This window comes from Calidris pugnax, unplaced genomic scaffold (assembly GCF_001431845.1).
Source record: "Calidris pugnax isolate Ruff unplaced genomic scaffold, ASM143184v1 scaffold1, whole genome shotgun sequence".
In the NCBI taxonomy this organism is placed as follows: Eukaryota; Metazoa; Chordata; class Aves; order Charadriiformes; family Scolopacidae; genus Calidris; species Calidris pugnax.
In genome coordinates, this window is record NW_015090800.1 from 3,344,013 (window position 1) to 3,362,358 (window position 18,346).

An 18,346-nucleotide genomic window follows, 5' to 3' on the forward strand; every position below is an offset into this window, starting at 1 on the left:
GCCCATTCAAAAACAAAGCGAGGACCAATACCTGAGGTGTAGGTGTGAGGTATGATTTTGGGTGTCCAGCCTGAAATACCTCTGATTCGGTCTGCTGAGGTACTGAAAACCCAAAATGTTCCACAAACCTCTATAAGGCACTAATTATTTCTAAGGATCCAGTGTACCTATCCTGCACGGGTCATGAGAAATCCCTGGCTATTCTAAGGCTATTCCTTCATTCCAAGGTTGTAGCCTCTATAGCAAACATCCCAGGAACCTCACTAATTATTTATATATTTTTTGTTGCTTCTTGGTCTCTGAAGTCTGTGTTGTCAGCCCGCCCAGACCTGCCAGCTTCAGGCCCAAAGAAGATGGAAGAGGTCACTTATGACAGACTTCATGATATCCCTGGCAAGGGCAAATACTCAGCCCTCAAAATGATGAGAACCAAGAGCATAACATTTGCCAAGATTCTTTTAATAAATACGCTGTTTTATATCAGCACAGAAAGGTTGTGTCCTCAGTGACTTCAGTGCAGATAGCCTCAATGACATTAACAGCTACTCTCAGATTTCCACTGATAAAAATCAAAGGTAGAATCCAGTCTTAACATTTTTGTTTGGAGACCTGAGGTGACTATTTCGTCCTCCTCACAAAGAAGGACATTAAAAGTTTCAAGCTAATTTTATTCTCATGCAGCTCACAGGACTTCCCCTACTGGTTCTGCGTAATCCAAAATAGCAAACAATAAACTGGCAGTAATTCTCCTTATTTTCCTCCACCTCCCCAAGCTCCTCTGTTTTCAGCAGATTCTGGGAATCTCTGTTCCCTGCTGTTGACATTGGAAAATCAGTATTGAGATGTTGGGTGGAGGAAGAGTTTCATAAGCACCTCTTTGGTACTAAGAAATTAAGTTAGTTGCCAGCTTTCAGACAAGGAGGAAGAGGAAAGAAGTGGTTTCTGGGAGCCAAAAATGGCAAAACAATGAGAAAAAACATGTGACATCATATTTAAGACTTTTGCAGTCCTGTATGAGAATAGGGAGGAAGGCAGGTGGGAGGGGAGATGGGAAGGGGAAGCCATAAAATGGGGTTTTATTCTATATTTCTCTTACTGACTGACGTAGACAAACAAGACACAGATAAGATTTTTCTTTAGCCTCCACTACCCTGTTTGATTCTCAATCCTCACAACTGAGAGTTAGCCAAGTTACATGCTCCCTAGCTAGTATCTGATATGTTCATGTAAAAACATGAAGACGGTTCCAAACAAAGCCAACAACGTGGGGGCAGTTCATTAAAAAATGGGCTCAGAGCCCCAACTCATTCCTAACAACCTAATGAACACTAGAGCCTCTGCTGATGTTGCCAACTCAAGTTTTCTACTCAGCTGACAAAAGGCTATTAAACAGGCTTCTCCCACATTTGGGAAATAGTAGAAAAAAAAATAGAAAAAAGAAAAAACGAGTGGAAACTCAAAGCTACATGTTGCCACTAAGGCCTTTCTCCCACAGGAAGTAAAGCAAATGAAAACACAACAAAAATATTTTTAGAAAACCATTCTCATGTTATTGATGATGTGACCCGAGTCATGAAGCAGGACAGTTTCTGAGCAAGGCCGATTTCCTGCTATTCCATCACCATCTCTGTCTGTCTTTTGGCCTTAGGTCAGGGTGTCTCTGGGGACTTTTGAACTGCATTTTATTTTGAGAAAGTTTGATTTTCCCGGAAGAATCACAAGGGGAATGCTGAGATACAACAGCAAATCCCATCTGCCATGCACAGATTTCTCAAAGTGCCTGGAGAGCTTAACCTTTTCTTTGCCTGGGTCAATGTAAAAGAGGAAGAGAGGTGCAGAAGTTAAAAAAAAAATAATATTTCTATCCTAGTCATTCCTGTTTTTCTGCTAAGAGGAAGAACTTCTACACTGCTTCATGTATCCCCTCCTTTTAGCAGGCAGAATCCTTTTTTAATGAACTTTCCACTAGAAATTTGTAACCTTCATTGAATTTCCCAATATAGCCATACGGCAAATATTTAAGTAGAAAATCAAACTGTGATACAGCTTATAAAAAGACAAAAAATAGAACATTTTGCCTAGGAGAGGCTTTCACCTAACTGAAAAATCACTTTTATAGGGAAGCCATTAATTTCAAGGTTTGCCTTGAAATCAAGAAAGAAGCTCTTTCAAGAGTTACCAACTGGATTGTGCTCCATACTACTACATAGAGTCTGATTAAAAGCAGATGGGTAATTGGAAATAGGTTCCTGGAAATGTTCAAGGCCAGATTGGATGGGTCCTTGAGCAAACTGCTCTAGTGGGAGCTGTCTCTGCCCAGGGCAGGGGAGTTGGAACTCGATGATCTTTGAGGTCCCTTCCAACCCTAACCATTCTATGATTCTAGGTTACTTAGAAAAGGCCGAGATCTAACTTAAAAAATTAAAGAGCAAAATCTGGGCTGTTGTCATTATTGGCCTCTGTGCAGATATTAGAAATACATGTCCTTCACTGAAGGAAAGCCCCAGCAGAGCAAAAATAAGCCACTTGTCTCTACTGAAGGAGCAAGGCTAGTTACATCTGCTTTCTGAACTCCATTTGTTATTGCAACGATGTGGGGGCAGTTCATCAGAAAATAGGCCAAGAGCCTTCGTTCCTACCTACAACCCAATAAAAGCTAGTCTCTGCTGGTGGTGCCAACCCAAGTCTTCTACTCAGCTGCTACGAGGCTATTGAGCAGAGACCTAGAGATGTCCCCCTGCTCTGCCATAGCATAAGCAAGCCCAATGCTCTCTTGGAACTCACCCAAAAGCGTTCTCCGTAGATTTAAGTTTTGGGGCAGTGATTTCACGTTCTCCATTCTGTGCCTTTTGTTCAGGAGCTCCCTTCTTACGATCCCAGACACTTTTCATTTCCTCTTTGGGTGCTTTTCCTGTATCCTTGTCATCTTTTACCTGCTCAGGAGACACCATGAACCGCAGAACAAAAACGAAAGAAACAAAACAAAACAAAAAAAAAAGAAGTCACAATGAGGCATTCTAAACAACAGCTGAGGAACAGAGATTTGTTGGTGTTAATAATTAACTAAGCAACTATCTTCAAAATGTTTATGTACTTTATGGCAGAAGTAGCCTGTAAAGCTCTAAACCGTGACCAACCACCACCCCGCTGTCCTGATCTGAATTCAAGATGAAAACATCTTGAATAAAATTATCAGTCTTCAGTGAAAGTTTGCTGCAGCCATGGGACTATGCTGCCACATTGCTTCATTCTGCACCCCACTGAGGAACCTCAACCCTCTTCCCTCCCACTGCAGCATCATTCACCTATTGCCTATTAAGATTCTGGGTTGCAATCTCTTGTCGTTACATCCTTGATACAAGTTCTAGGGCACTGGAGCAATAAAAATAACACATAACCTTCACTGATTGTCAAGTTTGCTTGACAAAGTTAATGCTCTTTCCAGTGTGGTAGCAGATGGATACTTCAGCATTTCAAGAATAATGGCCAAAACACAAAATTATCTTTTGATCAGAGTAAAACTTACTCTGACCAAAAGCACAGTCCTACCAGGAGTTAATCATGGATGGCATTATGAGGCATGAATATTTAATCCTATGAAGAAGCAAATGTTCTCTCTGGAAACACTAAAGCAAAAATTCCCACTATCCTTGCAAAGCTTTGTCCTATACTTCTTAATAGTAATCAAGTCTATTTAGCACGTGGATTTCACTTTCTAGTATTCCTTCAGAGTTACGAGCTTGAAGTATTTATCAATATCACAGACATCCTGATCCCAGCATGCTGAATCATGGTTAGATGCTGATAAGAGGAGGAGGATATGGAATGATTTAAGTTCTTTGTCCTCAGGTGGAATTATTCGCACTGAGACAGACTACCAACTGAAATAAATTTTCAACAGCAGCAAATGAAACATTTACCTCCAAAATATATATATATTTTTTATTTTTTTTTTCCCAGCTCTAACATGTTGGAGGAAGATTCTAGCTGGCAAGCAGGAAATGCCTTCTACAAAAAATCCATATGAAGACATTTAGAAAAAAAAATATTTTTGTCCCTTGGAAGCCTGCTGCCATCCCATTTGCTAATTAGAAAGAAAAAGAACTTCCATAACAGTCCTGTCTGCAACACAACTGCTTTTATGGTGTTCCAAACTGCACCTTGAAATAAAAAACTAACACACATCACATCACATCAAATTTCTATCCTTCCTCATAAAAGAAGAGCTTCTGGAGCTGTAATATTTTTACTAATAAAGGATGAGTTCAGAGTCTTCAAAGTCAACATCCTCCCTAGGAATTAAATCACGCTGCTGAGTGAAGTCCCAAAGTCAGGCTCTGACTTCACCTGAGGCCAGTTTGCTTGCTCACGGAAACCAACATGATGGCCAATGCCAAGGTGGCACACACTGCAAGTGCACACTGGGTGGTTAAACTACTCGAGCAAATTTGCCACTGGTGAGGAATGTTGAACACAACCCACAGAGGCATTTGCTCTGTCCTGAGAGCAGGCAGTGGCCGTGCAGACTTTCCTCACCCTCTCCTGCCAAAGGGCTTCAGCCATGACCTGGCAGAAGTGCCCTGATGGACAAGAGGGGAGCTCAGTTTCCATGACCATGAATTCTTTGGCCATGATGCTGTTACTGTTCGCAAACGAGGCCATTATTTCTAGCAGCCTCAAGGAATGGTTTTCTGTTTTCTAGGAGCTGGGATGAGACAACCAGGGCTATTCATGGAGCCTAAGGAATGCCACCAGACAGTAATATCTTTTTGGGTGTTCCCAAATCTGGGCAAGATTGTAGCTAGCGATCATGTTCACAGCAAAAATCTCCGCTGCCTGTTAGCAATCTCCTAACCCTTCAGTCCCAGTCAGGGTGATACTGAAACCAGCAATGTTGATTGTTGCAAGATTTCACATGCCAGGATGTCTGTGTTGGGATTTTGAGAGCATAGGATTTCATTTGCTGAGATTTTCATCAAGACCTTTCTAAGTCTCATTAAAAAGCCAATACTTCCAGCTGCCCGATGTATTGAAGTCCACTGGGGAGGGTCATATCTCTTACATCTTAATTGAAATCACTGAGAAAACTAATATTAAAACAACATAGTTTAAAAATTAATAAGTTAGGAAATAGTATTTCAGAAGCCAGTAGGACTTTTATGGCAATGTGTCTGCATTTGAGAAAGCCATTAATACAGCTTGGCCTCTTTATTCCAAAATATGATAAAACAAAATATTACAGAAACATTTCACAGCTTTTGGGCCCAATCCTTCTCCTACTAATTTTAATGTCAAAACAGAGATTGAAAAGCACAGAAGCAGAAACCATGACTTCCCATCCTGAAGGCAGGCAACAGAAAAGCTTCATCTCAGTGCTTCCCTAAATTACAGGCTAATTCAGCTTCTGCTGATTTTAGTAAAAAGGACTACACTGACTCCAGCTGGAGTGGACAGGTGGCATTACCTGAGCTGAGAACAGTTCACATGGTGGTCAAGATTTGTGAGACCAAGTCAAGATAGAATGTGATCAAAACCATGTTTAGCTAATTTACAGCTTTATTTATTTATATTGTAATCTTTACACTGCTTCTTTCCTGTTAGGGTGTTATGCTAATATTTGAGAGTTGAGATTTCTAAATCTAGACTTTGAACACCTTCAGACCACAGTGAATCTGTTACCGAAGTTGGGGCCATTTGGCAAATTTGATTCCTTATTTGGGTTCAATTACTTGGTGACTTAAAAGCTGGGGGCATCTGGGTCTAGGGCTTCCATTTAGAGCCAACTACCATACCCAAATACCATGAGAAAAGCAACTGTTGCGGTATGTCTAGCCAAACTGGAAGCAGGAAATACCAGGAGTCTCACATCATGAGAAAACTTGTTCTTATGAACTTTCCAGGCCACTTTTGAGAACCAAAAATTGTGGGGCAGTTCAGAAGAGGAGACAGATTTTGCTTGCTAATTTGATCGAAACCTGAACTCTGAGGGCCAGATTTTGGTCACATTAAGAAAGGACATGGGCTTGTGTTGCACAACTACAAAAGCAAAATGTGATTATGTAGGTCAGACCCTGTATTCCTTCAAGATCTTGTTCATGCTCTAACTGTATATATGGTTCAGAAATAAGTCTCGTTGAATTTGTATGTCCTTGAAGTAGAGGGAGGAGTGGAAATAGGAGCCTGATCTTGACTTGCTTTGGAGTCTGTTATTGTCAATTTTTCTTCACAACTGAGATTTTAAAAACTGAGCAAAATGCTTTGAATGCTCAGCTTGATACACATAAAAAGACCTGCCTTCTGATGGATGGGTATTCAGCATTACGCTAAACATGGGACTCTCTTAAATTATCTCAACTTGAGCATCCAAAAATGGAAGCATTAAAATCACAAGTCACTTTTAAAAGTCTTACCAATTTCCTGGAATAATCCAGCCCTGTGGCTAGGGTTTAAAAGCATGATGAGAGCTCCAGCGAGAGTTGAATGAGCTCCACATAAACACAAGCAGGACAATTGTGTCTCAAGTCCTCCCCCAGAATCAATATTTGTGGTCAGTTACAGCCTCCTTTATACGTTTACTTGTAATATTCAAAGATTGTGTGCAACAGTGAACATTACAAGCTGATCCTGTCTTATGAAGAACTCTTAATACAAACCAGTCCTTATTTTTTGTGCGGCTCTTTCCTCTGCTTTCGCAATCAGGTTTGTTTAGAGCAGAATGATTGTTTAGTTTTTCTAGTGGACTATTCTGAAGCATCTCCATTAGGTCTCATTTAACTCTTCCCCTTTCTGGAGTAACATATTCTAATATTGCCAGTCTCTCTCCCTGTTCATTAGTAATGTTTCTTCTAACCATCTTCATAACTCCATTTGCCTTTTCAATCTCATCTGTACCTTACTCAAAATACAATACCTTGCATGATCCAGCCAGGCAACTGGACATAATACCTTGTGACATGATTTGCCTTCCTTGCTCTCTGAGGGTGAGCTAAGGATCTACAGTATGTTTCGAATTAATCCAACAACTCAGGATGCTGGACTGGACCCTCCACAAGCCTCAATGGTCCCAAGTAGCTGGATGGACGGCCAGCTGCCTGTTACTAGACCTCTGTGCTGCAGCTCCCTCTAAGCCACACAGACCTGGCTGACCCAAATTGGTCCAAACCTCCAAGGCCCTGGCCAGTCTTGATGTCTAATTAGAATCGGGGAGTATTTTGATACCTGCTGCACTGAACCAAAAGCACAGTTGCTACAGAACATTGAACATGACTTTCTGCATCCAGCTGTAACCTGAAGAGTAAATGGTCCCCAAATCTTATTTACTTACCATACAGTAAAACACCATGGCACCAGGTCCTGTGTTTACAGTGGAAATGCAATGCAGTAAATTTTGCAGATTTTCTCTTTAAAACAAAAGAAGAATCTTGGGTATGCACAGTTTATATCACGGGGCATTGGGTTTGGGGGAAAAAACATTAGTTAAGTCAATCAGATGGCCAAAGGGCCTAGATGATTATTGTTATAAGAGTAAGTCTCAGTCACAGGGAAAAAGTTCACAGTAAAGTGGGAGGAAACCAGGGTAGGATGATTAGTTGATACAGTCCTGAAAAATTGATCCCTAGGGCGCAAATCATCCTTGCATTATTGACTGAACTGAGTTTCCTGAAATATTTGTTCTAAGACAAACAGGACTTGGTTCTAAAGCCCCAGAAGAACAAAATACTTAAGCATTTACTTCATTTTAAGCACATAAGTAGCTACATCCCTATTTACTTCAGCAGGATTACCAATGTTCTTGAAGTGAAGCAAATGCTTAAGTATTTTCCTGAACAAGCAACTTTCAGTTATGGGTTCCTTATTTATTTTTTTATCTCAAGTTTCCCTACAACATCTAAATTAATGGTTTACAAGTTACCTGATCTTTTTTGGAGGTAGGCTGGAGCTTCTCTTCTGGCAACTTTTCCTTTTTAGCTTCCACTTTAACCTCTTTTTCTTCCCCCTTTGTTTTTGGGTTTTTAATAATTTCTTTTTAACATGAAAACATCACATCTGTTTGCACTTCTGTTTTGTCACACTGTGTTCACGTACCAGTCCTGTGTGCAGCCACATCTCCACCATATGCTGCTGTGCCCACATCTCCGTGTGCAGCTGTGCTCTTCTCCAAAACCCTCTCCAAACACCCCCACTCCCCCCAATCTGGGCCCTTCACCCTTGTGTGGCATCATGCTCACGTGTCCCAGCAGAGAGCCTTCTCTCGTGATGGCATTGAACACACACACGTTCCTCACACAGTTTACTAAGGTGCTCACACTTTGTGTCAAGACGTGTCTGCCTCCACCTCATGTGTTACTGCGTTAGGCCAGTTTATAGCAGCTGAGAAAAAAAAAGGCAGCAAAAAAAAAAAAACAAACCATGCAGAGGTGTGAACATGCAAGGTTTTCTTTGAATGATGGAGTGAGGTCTGGCATGTTGTGCACTGCATTATTGGTAAGCAGAAGTCAGGAGATTTATTTTAAAAAATGAGAGAGCAGGGGAGAGAGCAGGAGTATTAGTCGTTTCAGTGCAGGAATAGATCTGTGAGGAAATTCCAATTCAATCCTTTTTTTTTTTTTCTTGCATTACATTTCTCACAAACCACAGGTGTCTTAATTTGGTGCAAAATGTTTACTGTACCTGTTTGCCTAGGGAAGCTGCTTGAGGTTTTTCCTCTTGTACCTTCTTCTCTTTTACCTGTTTATCTTCTTCTATTTTCTGTTCTTCCATCTTTTGTTTCTCCTTTAATTTCTCTGCTTCTAGCTTAGCCTTTTCCTCAGCTGCCCTCTTCTCCTCTTCTGCCTTAGCCCTCTCCCTTTCTTCAGCTGCCCTCTTCTCCTCCTCTGCCTTAGCCCTCTCCCTTTCCTCAGCTGCCCTCTTCTCCTCCTCTGCTTTCTGTTTTTCCTCAGCTGCTTTCTTTTCTTCCTCTGCTTTTAACCTCTCCCTTTCTTCTGCTTTCTTCCTTTCTTCCTCAGCCTTTTCCTCATCCCTAAGATTCTCTTTATCTACAGCATCAGTTATACTCTGCTCCCCTTCTAGGACAGCATTTGTATCTGCTTTGTGTTCCTCTGCATTTACAACTTGATTTTTTGTTTCTACTACCTCTTCTTTATCTGTGGATTTTTCTGCTGACACATCTACCTGATTTTCCTCTACAGGTTCCTCCTTTGGTTTCTCCTCCTGCACCTCCTCCTTGTCTTTGTCTTCTTTTTTTTCCTCTTCTTCCCCATCTTGCCTCCAGTTGTTCCTTTGGTATGACTTGGTAACCGTTTCTGTTTCCTCAATCTCATAGCGTCCTCGGCGTGTTTCAGCCTTTTCCTCTTTCGCCGTGGTCTCATTTTCTTCCACATTGTTTACTTCTCTCCTGCTGGGCAGCGACAAGCTCCCATCTGTGATCGTGGGGTCAAATTCCTTTTGACGTTCCAGGGCTTCCTGTAGACGTTTTTGGCGTCTCTCCTCCCGTCTTGCCAGTCTCTCCAACAATGCAGCTTCATCATCTGTTCCCCCCGTGGTTGTAGTACGCTTGGTTTCCTCTTCTGCCACACTACATAAAAGTGACAAAGTTGCATTTAAAAAAAAAAAGAGTCTTTCTAACAATGTATAAACTTAGCTGTTTCTAGGAAAAAAAGTTCACTGTAACATCATCCATGGTTTGAAATCACAACAGTTTGCATCCTTAAAAATTTAACTAAATGGTTCTGGGGATTAATTTTGGCATTTCTACATGTATAGGAATACGGTGTTTCACAATATCAGAGCCTGGAAATGTTCCCTTCTAGGTGAGCTCCAAACAGCCGCTGAAGTCTCTGGGAGCCTTCCTGACCTCAGGAGGCACTGGAATGGTCCCTGACACTGGGAGCAGCTGAAAACAGCCCTGAAAAATTCATCCTCCCCCTCTGCCCCCTGCAGCAAAATACTTGGAAGACCTTAGCTTGCTTTAAGGCCCCCTTCAGCTTGGCCTGAAGTATACAAGTCTTATACACAGTCTTCCCACCAGGCAAAACTTTTGAAGATGCTACAGAAGCAAGATACTTTCTGACTTCTCTAGCAACACAAAGCTACTCCTGTTCAGCAACAATATCCACAGATACAGTCCATATGGGATAGCCTGGCAATTAAGGGTGTAGTGAGGTTGTGATTGTCTGTACAGGGACAACAATCTGTTAGAAAATAGAGTGAGCAGAGCACCTAATTTAAGACATGCTACTCAACATCTGTAAGTATCAGGACTGGGTCTCACTCTCAATCCCTGGAGGTTTTTTGACTCCTTCAAAATTCAGCTGTTTAATTCTCCTGTGTGCAGGTTTCTTCCCTCTTTCTAGCTTCCCCCTCACCCCCAGAGTGCAGGAAAAGATTATAATCTACAACCAGAAATGTTGCTGTTTTCCTATGTGTGTATATTTTCCTTGTCTTTAATAGAATGCTTCTTATGGTCAGTATTTATGAGCTTGATATCACAATGTTTATTTCTGGTCTTCTCTATCAATTGTGTTAGGGCTACTGGAAATCTGGATATATTATTTATGACTATGTAAAACTGAATAAATGATTGACAGGCTGGAAGCCCAGCTCTGCCCACTCAGCTTCTGACAAGGGGCACCTCACTACATAAGCTTTTCTGCTGTTTATTACAGCTGTATGACCCCGACAATGTCAGATGGGGGCTGAGGTCTAGTCCTCACCCCCAGCACCTTGCAGGCATCTTTCAGCTGCAGCTTGAGGCTTGGGTGCCCCACCAATCCCACGTGCCTTGGCCCCATGACACCGTGGCCACTATAAGCAGGACAAAAAATGTGGAGGTTTGCGAGGCCAGACACAGTCATGCCTGAGGGAATCTGGCATCAGGATGCATCAGAGGTGTTTCCCTCCATGAGCCCCAAATGAGTAACCCCCCAGACGGCCCTGAGGACACCCTGGGAATGGGTCTTGAGCAAGGCCCCAAGCCCAGTTTCAGTGATGCCCTCACCCCACTGTCCAGACACAGCCAGTGGTGCTCATCACAGTGTTAGGTCCTCTTCAGAGCAAGGATGGCCAAACCTGCTTTTTAAAATTCAAGTGGCAAAACAGATCTCTTCAAGATACTTCTCTACTCTGAACAAAAATTACCGTTGACTTGTCAGTAAGCAACATCAGAAGTTTACCTGTTTTGGGCATTAACTTCTGATTTCTCTGTTACTTCTCCCGATAAATCTCCTTCTTCCTTTTGCCGCAGCCTCTCCTGTCGAGCCCGTCGGCGACGTTCTCTGGCGGCTTCTTCCTCATCGTCATCATTCCTCTGGTAGGAGAGCCTGCAACAGAGCATTAGCGTTAGGGAAACAAAGGGGCTAGAGCATACAGGATGCTGTAACTGAAAAATTACAAAAAGCAGTTGACCAGAGCTCAGCGAGAATGGCTGCAGCGGCCGCCCCTACGGTGTTTATGAAACAACCTGTGAAGTTGAAACGCGGTGTTATCAAAGCTTGGGTTTGATTTCTTTTTCAGAAAAGAACTTGACATAATAGTCACAATGAAGGCCAACAGCCACACCACACTGTCAGTTGGCTCCTAGAAAATACCAAGACCATAAAAGCCCAGGCTCTGAAGCTGAGCAAACATCCTGCTAGACAGCACCACGATCCTGCCAGAATGCACACAACACTGTTTGAGTCCAATTCCAGTTACGTGGAATTGGACTTAGCCAAGCAGCTTTTCATTAGCCTCCTCGAAATATCACACGCTTAAAATGGGGACGGTATCCCAATACTGAAAGACTAGAAAGCAGGGGGACACAAACACAGCTCTCGGTGCTCAGTTCCCGAGTGCCAAACATCTGACACCTACAAAATTTGGGTGAGCCCCGAGCCCTGCCAGGCCAAACCATACAAGATCGCCGCTGCGATGAAAGCCTGCAGCTGAGAAGCCATTGTGTTCATCTGACCCAACGGATGATTACATTTAGTTTCATCCCGCTTGAAAAGGAAAGCAAGACATTACAATCCTAATAATCCCGCAGCCCATTCAAATCTCTGCTGAGGTGCATTGTTACTGGGTGAGATAAAGGGAAAGGCCTGCATTCCTCTTATCTTTTTATGCAGAGAAAGTGAAATTGGAAGCTAACATGTACCAGACCCAGTCAGGGCATTCATTTACTTTGCTTCCAGCAGCGGGTTGATATGTGATGGTTAAGAAGTCATCCTTCCTTATGTAGTCACCCATTTAAGTTAGCTGTACAGCAATGCACACAGAGAAAAAAATAACTCTGAACTAAGTAAAAAAACAAGCACAGTTAAGCTGGTGTTTCAAGGAATATTTTAACATTAAAAGCAACTAAACCGTTTTTATTTAGTTATGAATTGGACTCTTTGGGTCCCAGCCTCTCCCATTTCCTTATTCTGGTATTGCCTTCCTCATTTACTAAAAGAAGGGTGGAAGTATGGGTTCAGCAGAGATTCAATTATCCCAATTTTCCTTTAAAAATTAAAAAAGGAAGTTAAAAACCTAACATTTTCCAGACTTGGAACAGCATTATCATCCCATGCAACTTTTCTTAGCCTCAGTGCGTGAAGGATTTTATTTGCTGCTTTCATGCTCCACTTCAAGAGCTTATAACCTTTTCTTTGTAGAAACAGCTTCCCTCAAAGAGGGTGAAAATCACGAGCAGCACGGCCATGAAGGATCACAGTAGGGAAAAGAGAGAGAAAGGAAGGAGAGGAATTAAAATCACTAGAGGTGACGCAGGGAAGGCAAGGAAAAACACTTCCTGTCATTTGTAAGCAATTTAAAGGGGGATCAGCATTTCATTTAGGTCTAGAACCGAAAGCATATGAACACAATAATAAACCAACGGGGTCTTTAATTTGCAGAAGAGAATAAAACTGCATTAGCAAACTGACCACAGAAAGCCCACTCGTTAGTAAGATGTTCTGGCTGCAAGAAGCCTATGATCTTTTCAGCCCTGAACTCCAAATATAAGGGCTCAGGAGAGGGCACACTGCTCTTAGCATGTGGCAGCTGGACGATGGCCATGACTGAGTCGATTCCCAGCTCAGGATTTGTCTTTGCAGTGAGACCACAGGAGGCTGAAGTAGTTTATCCTGCTCTCTGTACCCACACAAAACACTCCTACACAGCAAGGAGAACAGCCACTTTTAAAAACCTCTTTAAAATGCCTTTTTTAAACCACCGGTTGTTCAGAAAACTAAAAAAGGAAAGAAAAAAAAAATAATGTAAGCAAAAAAACTCCCACCAAATGGTACCCATTAAATTAGTCAAATGAAAACAGATATGCACTTCCTGTCCTTGGACACTTATCACACAGATCATCTGTTAAGAAAGCTGAAAATCTCTCTCTTAAGTAAATCCACTGCCTTACTGCATATCGTAGGAGATTCCTACAGTGAGCAAGTACACCAGATATGGGCTCCACCCATGAGGATCACCTTAAGTATTCAATTCTGTTCACCAACACAGATCCATGAAACATCCCCAGCAATCTGGAAATCATCACATCAACATCTAATAGTATTTTATAGATCTATATTGCATTTTCTTTACAATTATGTTAACACTACTTCCCAGCTTCTACTTTTACAGGCTGTTTTTCTTGCCTTGGAAATAGAAGCTTTGCTGGAGTGGACCTCAGTAGCCACCACAGACTGACACTAGAATAGGCTGAAAAGTTCAGGTTAGCTATGTTAATTACCTGGCTAATGAGCATGCTGTGCACAAACTGTTAGTAGGATCATTTATGAAACAATTCAACATAATCACCCTAACTGTTGTTGACTTTCCATGAGAAACTCAGTCATAGGAAAGATGGTGTGCCCATGAAAAATAAGCTCTTCTGGCTACGGTGTTCCTCTCGATCCTCATGCACCGAGTTCATTCACCCTAACTCAGCTGGCACATCACTCTCTTCTCCTCAGTTATCTAAGCAGCCTCCTCCTCCTCTGCTGCCTAGGCTGTCAAGCTAATTTCACGCAGAAAGTAAACCACAGGAATTCTTGCACCCTCTACTGTACACCAATTAATTTTAGATCACAAGAACACTGACCCTCGCTTCTCCCACTGTTACAGGTCTGCCTTGCTACCTGCAACAAGCAAAATCAAGCTGGGAGTTTTTCAGAGCTTGTCTTCTGCTTCCTTACATCTTTTGACATTCTTTAGACCAAGAGTAAATAATGAAGTACGAGTCTGAGACTTCAGCTCCGTATATCAGACAAATGGAAATCTGATGATCTGGTCTGCATTGTTTCTCTGCCTCTGGAGAACAACTTTGCTGCCCAGCATGCATAAACACCCCAGAACTAAATTAAACTAACCTTATATCCATTTTTCACCTTCCACTTAACTGTTCAAAGTCTTTGGAGTCTCCCTCTACAGACAGCTGTCCCAGCTATCTCAGGCAATAACAGCATGGCACAGCGTGCTCTCAAAGAGGTTATGCCAAGCCTTCTGACACCTGAAACCTCTTATTAAAAATTCATATTAGAAGAAGATCACTTGGAAATCATCCTACACCTTGTTACCAAAGATAATACACTCTTGATCTAAATGATAATTAGAAAGGGGGAGGGGGAGGGGGAGGGGGAATGGCAAGAGTGCTGGCTGCTTCTCCTGTTACCTTCTCTATGTTTCTGACATGAGAAAAAGCAGTGTAAGCTCTGGGCGTTATTGAGAACTTGTTCTGGCAAAGAATCAGTGCCCAGTCTCTCATACTTCCTACGCAGCACAACACAAGTACAGGAGGCTCAGCATCACATCTACATGAGAGGACATTTCCTACTCTGCTATGAAGGAATAACAAGGAACAACAGACATTCTGGCTTGTTGGGCGGGCAGGACAATTTTATATCTCCAAGACTGAAATCTCAAACCTGTTTGAGACTCACACCAAGTCAACAATAAATCTCATGATTATTTCTGTAAGTCTAAAGCATTACTCTCAAACTGAACATGGAGATCATAGAGCAGAAAATGACTCTGCTGAACTGGGAATATAGGCAATGAGGCCATCTGCCTCAGAACTTCTTCAGAGAGATTCAGCAGCGTCTGAATTTTAAGTCAGCCATTGAATTTAGATAAAGTTATAACGCAGTAAGAAACTTACTAATAGCTAGCACGATTATGGGGCTGAAACCATTTCATGCAATCCAGCTTCAACTGGTTTGCACTTGAAACCACAAATCAGTCCAAACATTATTCAAGGCACTTTGGTTTTTGAGTTTCTTGCCCAGTACTACAACATTATTATTATTATCTGAATTGCGACAGCACTGAAATGTCCTGATCAAGCTCAGGGGCTTGCTATAGAAGGCATTTTATAAAGATAGGGGAAGATCTGGTCTCTGTTCTAAATGGCGTGTATTCTGATTAAAGAGAAACTTAATAATTTGTAGCACTACCTACCCTCAGTGAGTTGAAAGCTAAACTTGATGAATCTAAATTCTTTTCCATTTTTCACAAGGGTAGAAAAATAATGCCTAATTTAAGCTGGATCACACTACTCCATTCTAAAGGAAGGCATGGAGAAAGAAGAGCTGTGGATAAGAGCTTTGATTCCACCTCAAAGGTGTCAGAAATAAATGAAATATTTCCAAACATATCAAAAGCCTTTAAGGCTAGATTTTTGATGTAACAGGCAGCCCAAATGTGCCTCTTCTTTCCCCCAAAATTCACTTAAAGGCCAGTTTGTCTTCCTTTTCTGCTGCCTGCAAAAACATCTTGCATTCATAGCTCTACCCTCCCAATGCATACCTCAGTTAGATGTAACTGTACCTATTCAGCAAGCTCTTTTCCACAAAACTTTTTTATCTAGAAGCCTTTAAGTCTATTACAGATTTTTTTTTTTTTTTCTGTGGTCCACCCCAAGAAATGAGATCATTCATCCTGTACCAAACTGCTGCACCTCCATTTGCAACCTAACCTATTTCCAAGACCTTCACCCTTCATTACCTAACACCACAGCAGCTGAAGTGACATCTGTTGACTTGTATATCTCCAAATTGATGGCAGACGGAGGACGTCAGTAAAACGTCCTTGATGACAAATTTCATTGCCAGACTCAGTCTATAGAAGCTGCATTTGTTGGCCTTCTGCACTCTTATAAAGCTTTTCTATTTACCCAGGCTTTTCCTGAAAGGATGGGTGGGGTGAGGATGGACTCTGTTATAATACCCACTGGGGTGTGCTCTTTGTGTCACTGATGATATTCGGTCCCATCTTATTTATGATTGCATATGTCTTCAATTTTTTTGTTGTTCATTTAATTTGTGTTATGATAGGCACGCTTCAAAATGTGGATACAAACAACTGATCAATATTCACCTAAAAAAAAAAACAAACCAAAAAACGAATGCACATGCTTTCAGAGGATTATGCCTCTGTCAAGCTTTGCGTGTCAAATGTCAGCTGTATTTCATTCAAGTCATATCTAAAAATGTGGTGAATGGTGGGGGGCAGTTGTGGGGAAAACTGTTTCTTTTAATCGTTCCTCCATAATTCAACAAGAGCTGCCAGCATTCTGCTTAGACCTGCTCAAGAAGATTCATTTTTTATGAGGGAACGAGCAGAATCTCAGTCCAAAATAGTCATGTTTCAAAAAGATGTAGTGAGTGAAAACAGGGGATTATGCTGGAGACATTCAGACATGCCACTACGGTTCTCAGTCCAATGTTGTGCATGAATGCTGTTATTAACACCCATATTTTTCACATATTTCTCAATTTGACATGCACCAGTTTTTCACATTGAATGGAGAAGACAAGTGGATAAAATTAACCAATGGATGGAAATTAAACCCAGACAAATTAAAACTGGAAATGAAGCACATGTTTTTAACAGTGAGGGTGATTAAATACACAAGAAATGATGGAACATCCATCTCTTGCATCTCCACATTAAGATAGATGCCTTTTTGGAAGTTATACTTCCAAAGTACTTACTTTGGTACCAAAGAATTGGTAAGATACCAATTCTTGGTCTCATTAGAGACACATTGGTGAAATTCCACTACCTCTTACATATGGAAAGTTAGACTAGATTATACACCTGCAGGATTTAAACACTACAGTCTTCCATTTACAGAAGATACATGCCTTCTCATTCTGCTTATAATTTACCTCTGTCTCACAAATATTTTTACTGCTTTCACCCACACATTCTCCATAGCTACACAGCCTGTATTCCAGAGTGGGCACATTACCCAGATATCCAGATAGTTCTCTGGGAAAATAGAGAACAACACACCTTTTAATGTATTCCCTTCTCATTTACATCATTTTCATACTGTGTGTTTCTAATATCCTTCCTTATTTTTATAGCTCCAAAGAGTTCAAGGATTATTTTTCTGCTGGGTAGCCACTTATTCAATGAGTTACCAAAAGAATGTTCCTTCTGTCAAATCTGGCATCCTTCATTTCCTCCCATGCCTTTAGAAGCCTTTCTCCTACATTAAACCTCAATCTAAAATACCTAAAAGATAAAACAATGTTCATTCCAACAATTAATTTTTTGCTTCAGCCGAGGAAAGCCTTTGGATTATTTACATTGGTTAAGGATCTGGATGTGACATTGTTATTTTGTTTGCATGACAAAACCATTGAGTATGGGAATGAAAATGTCTTCTGAGCAGTCCAGCTTGAGTACATTTTTATTTATGGTTTCTTTCCATTTGATGTTTTTGAGATTTAGTTTTTTTCACAGGTAAGGAAAGAGTAGGTACACTCATCCCTTTAACAGTTTGATTCTAAAAAAAACTAAGGTGCAAGAAATCCACATGGAAGAATGAAGTATAAAATGTGATATGCAAGCCAATAACCGCAAGGGAAAATGACTCCATACTGACAACAAAAATACTTGGTGAGTACCAAGCAATTCACACCAAAAGCAGCCAGGAATTTTATTTCATTGCTGAAGATGGCACTGAAGCCTCTAGGACAGATCCTGGCTTCCCAAATTACAGGTTTCTGTTGAAAATGTAAGTTTCAGTGGCGCAGACACCCAGGATTTCCAATGCCTTGTCTCTCTTGCAGTTTTCTGCTCGTAACAACGCCGTTGCTTTGGTTTTAGATTTAAGCCCTAAAACCTGGGCCTCGGAGTTAAAGCCAGTCTGTAACATCACCACATCGTTCCGCACAAAGGCAGAATGACTCATGCATGCGCCTATTTTTTTTTTCTTTTTTTTTTTTTTTTTCTTTCTGGTTGAAACTGGAGATGTGACAGAAAGGAGACTCCTTCGAGAGAAGCTGAAATGTAAGGACTTCAAATGGTTCTTGGAGAACGTGTACCCAGAGCTTCACGTACCCGAGGACAGACCAGGCTTCTTTGGAATGGCAGG

At 41.4% G+C, this 18,346-nt stretch overlaps 1 protein-coding gene across 7 annotated transcripts in view; it reads right to left on the reverse strand.

Annotated features, from left to right (window-relative positions):
- CALD1 (caldesmon 1) overlaps window positions 1-18,346 on the reverse strand; it is a 202,730-nt gene that overhangs the window by 22,438 nt on the left and 161,946 nt on the right. For 5 of the 7 annotated variants that reach the window (XM_014937451.1, XM_014937452.1, XM_014937454.1 and 2 more), the window contains 4 exons: window positions 11,172-11,318; window positions 8,671-9,574; window positions 7,913-7,996; window positions 2,785-2,933 (listed from right to left, as the gene is read on the reverse strand). In XM_014937451.1, coding sequence (XP_014792937.1) covers window positions 2,785-2,933; window positions 7,913-7,996; window positions 8,671-9,574; window positions 11,172-11,318 — 1,284 coding nt within the window. The remainder of the gene's footprint in view (window positions 1-2,784; window positions 2,934-7,912; window positions 7,997-8,670; window positions 9,575-11,171; window positions 11,319-18,346) is intronic. The other 2 variants (XM_014937456.1, XM_014937457.1) reach the window with 1 other exon arrangement.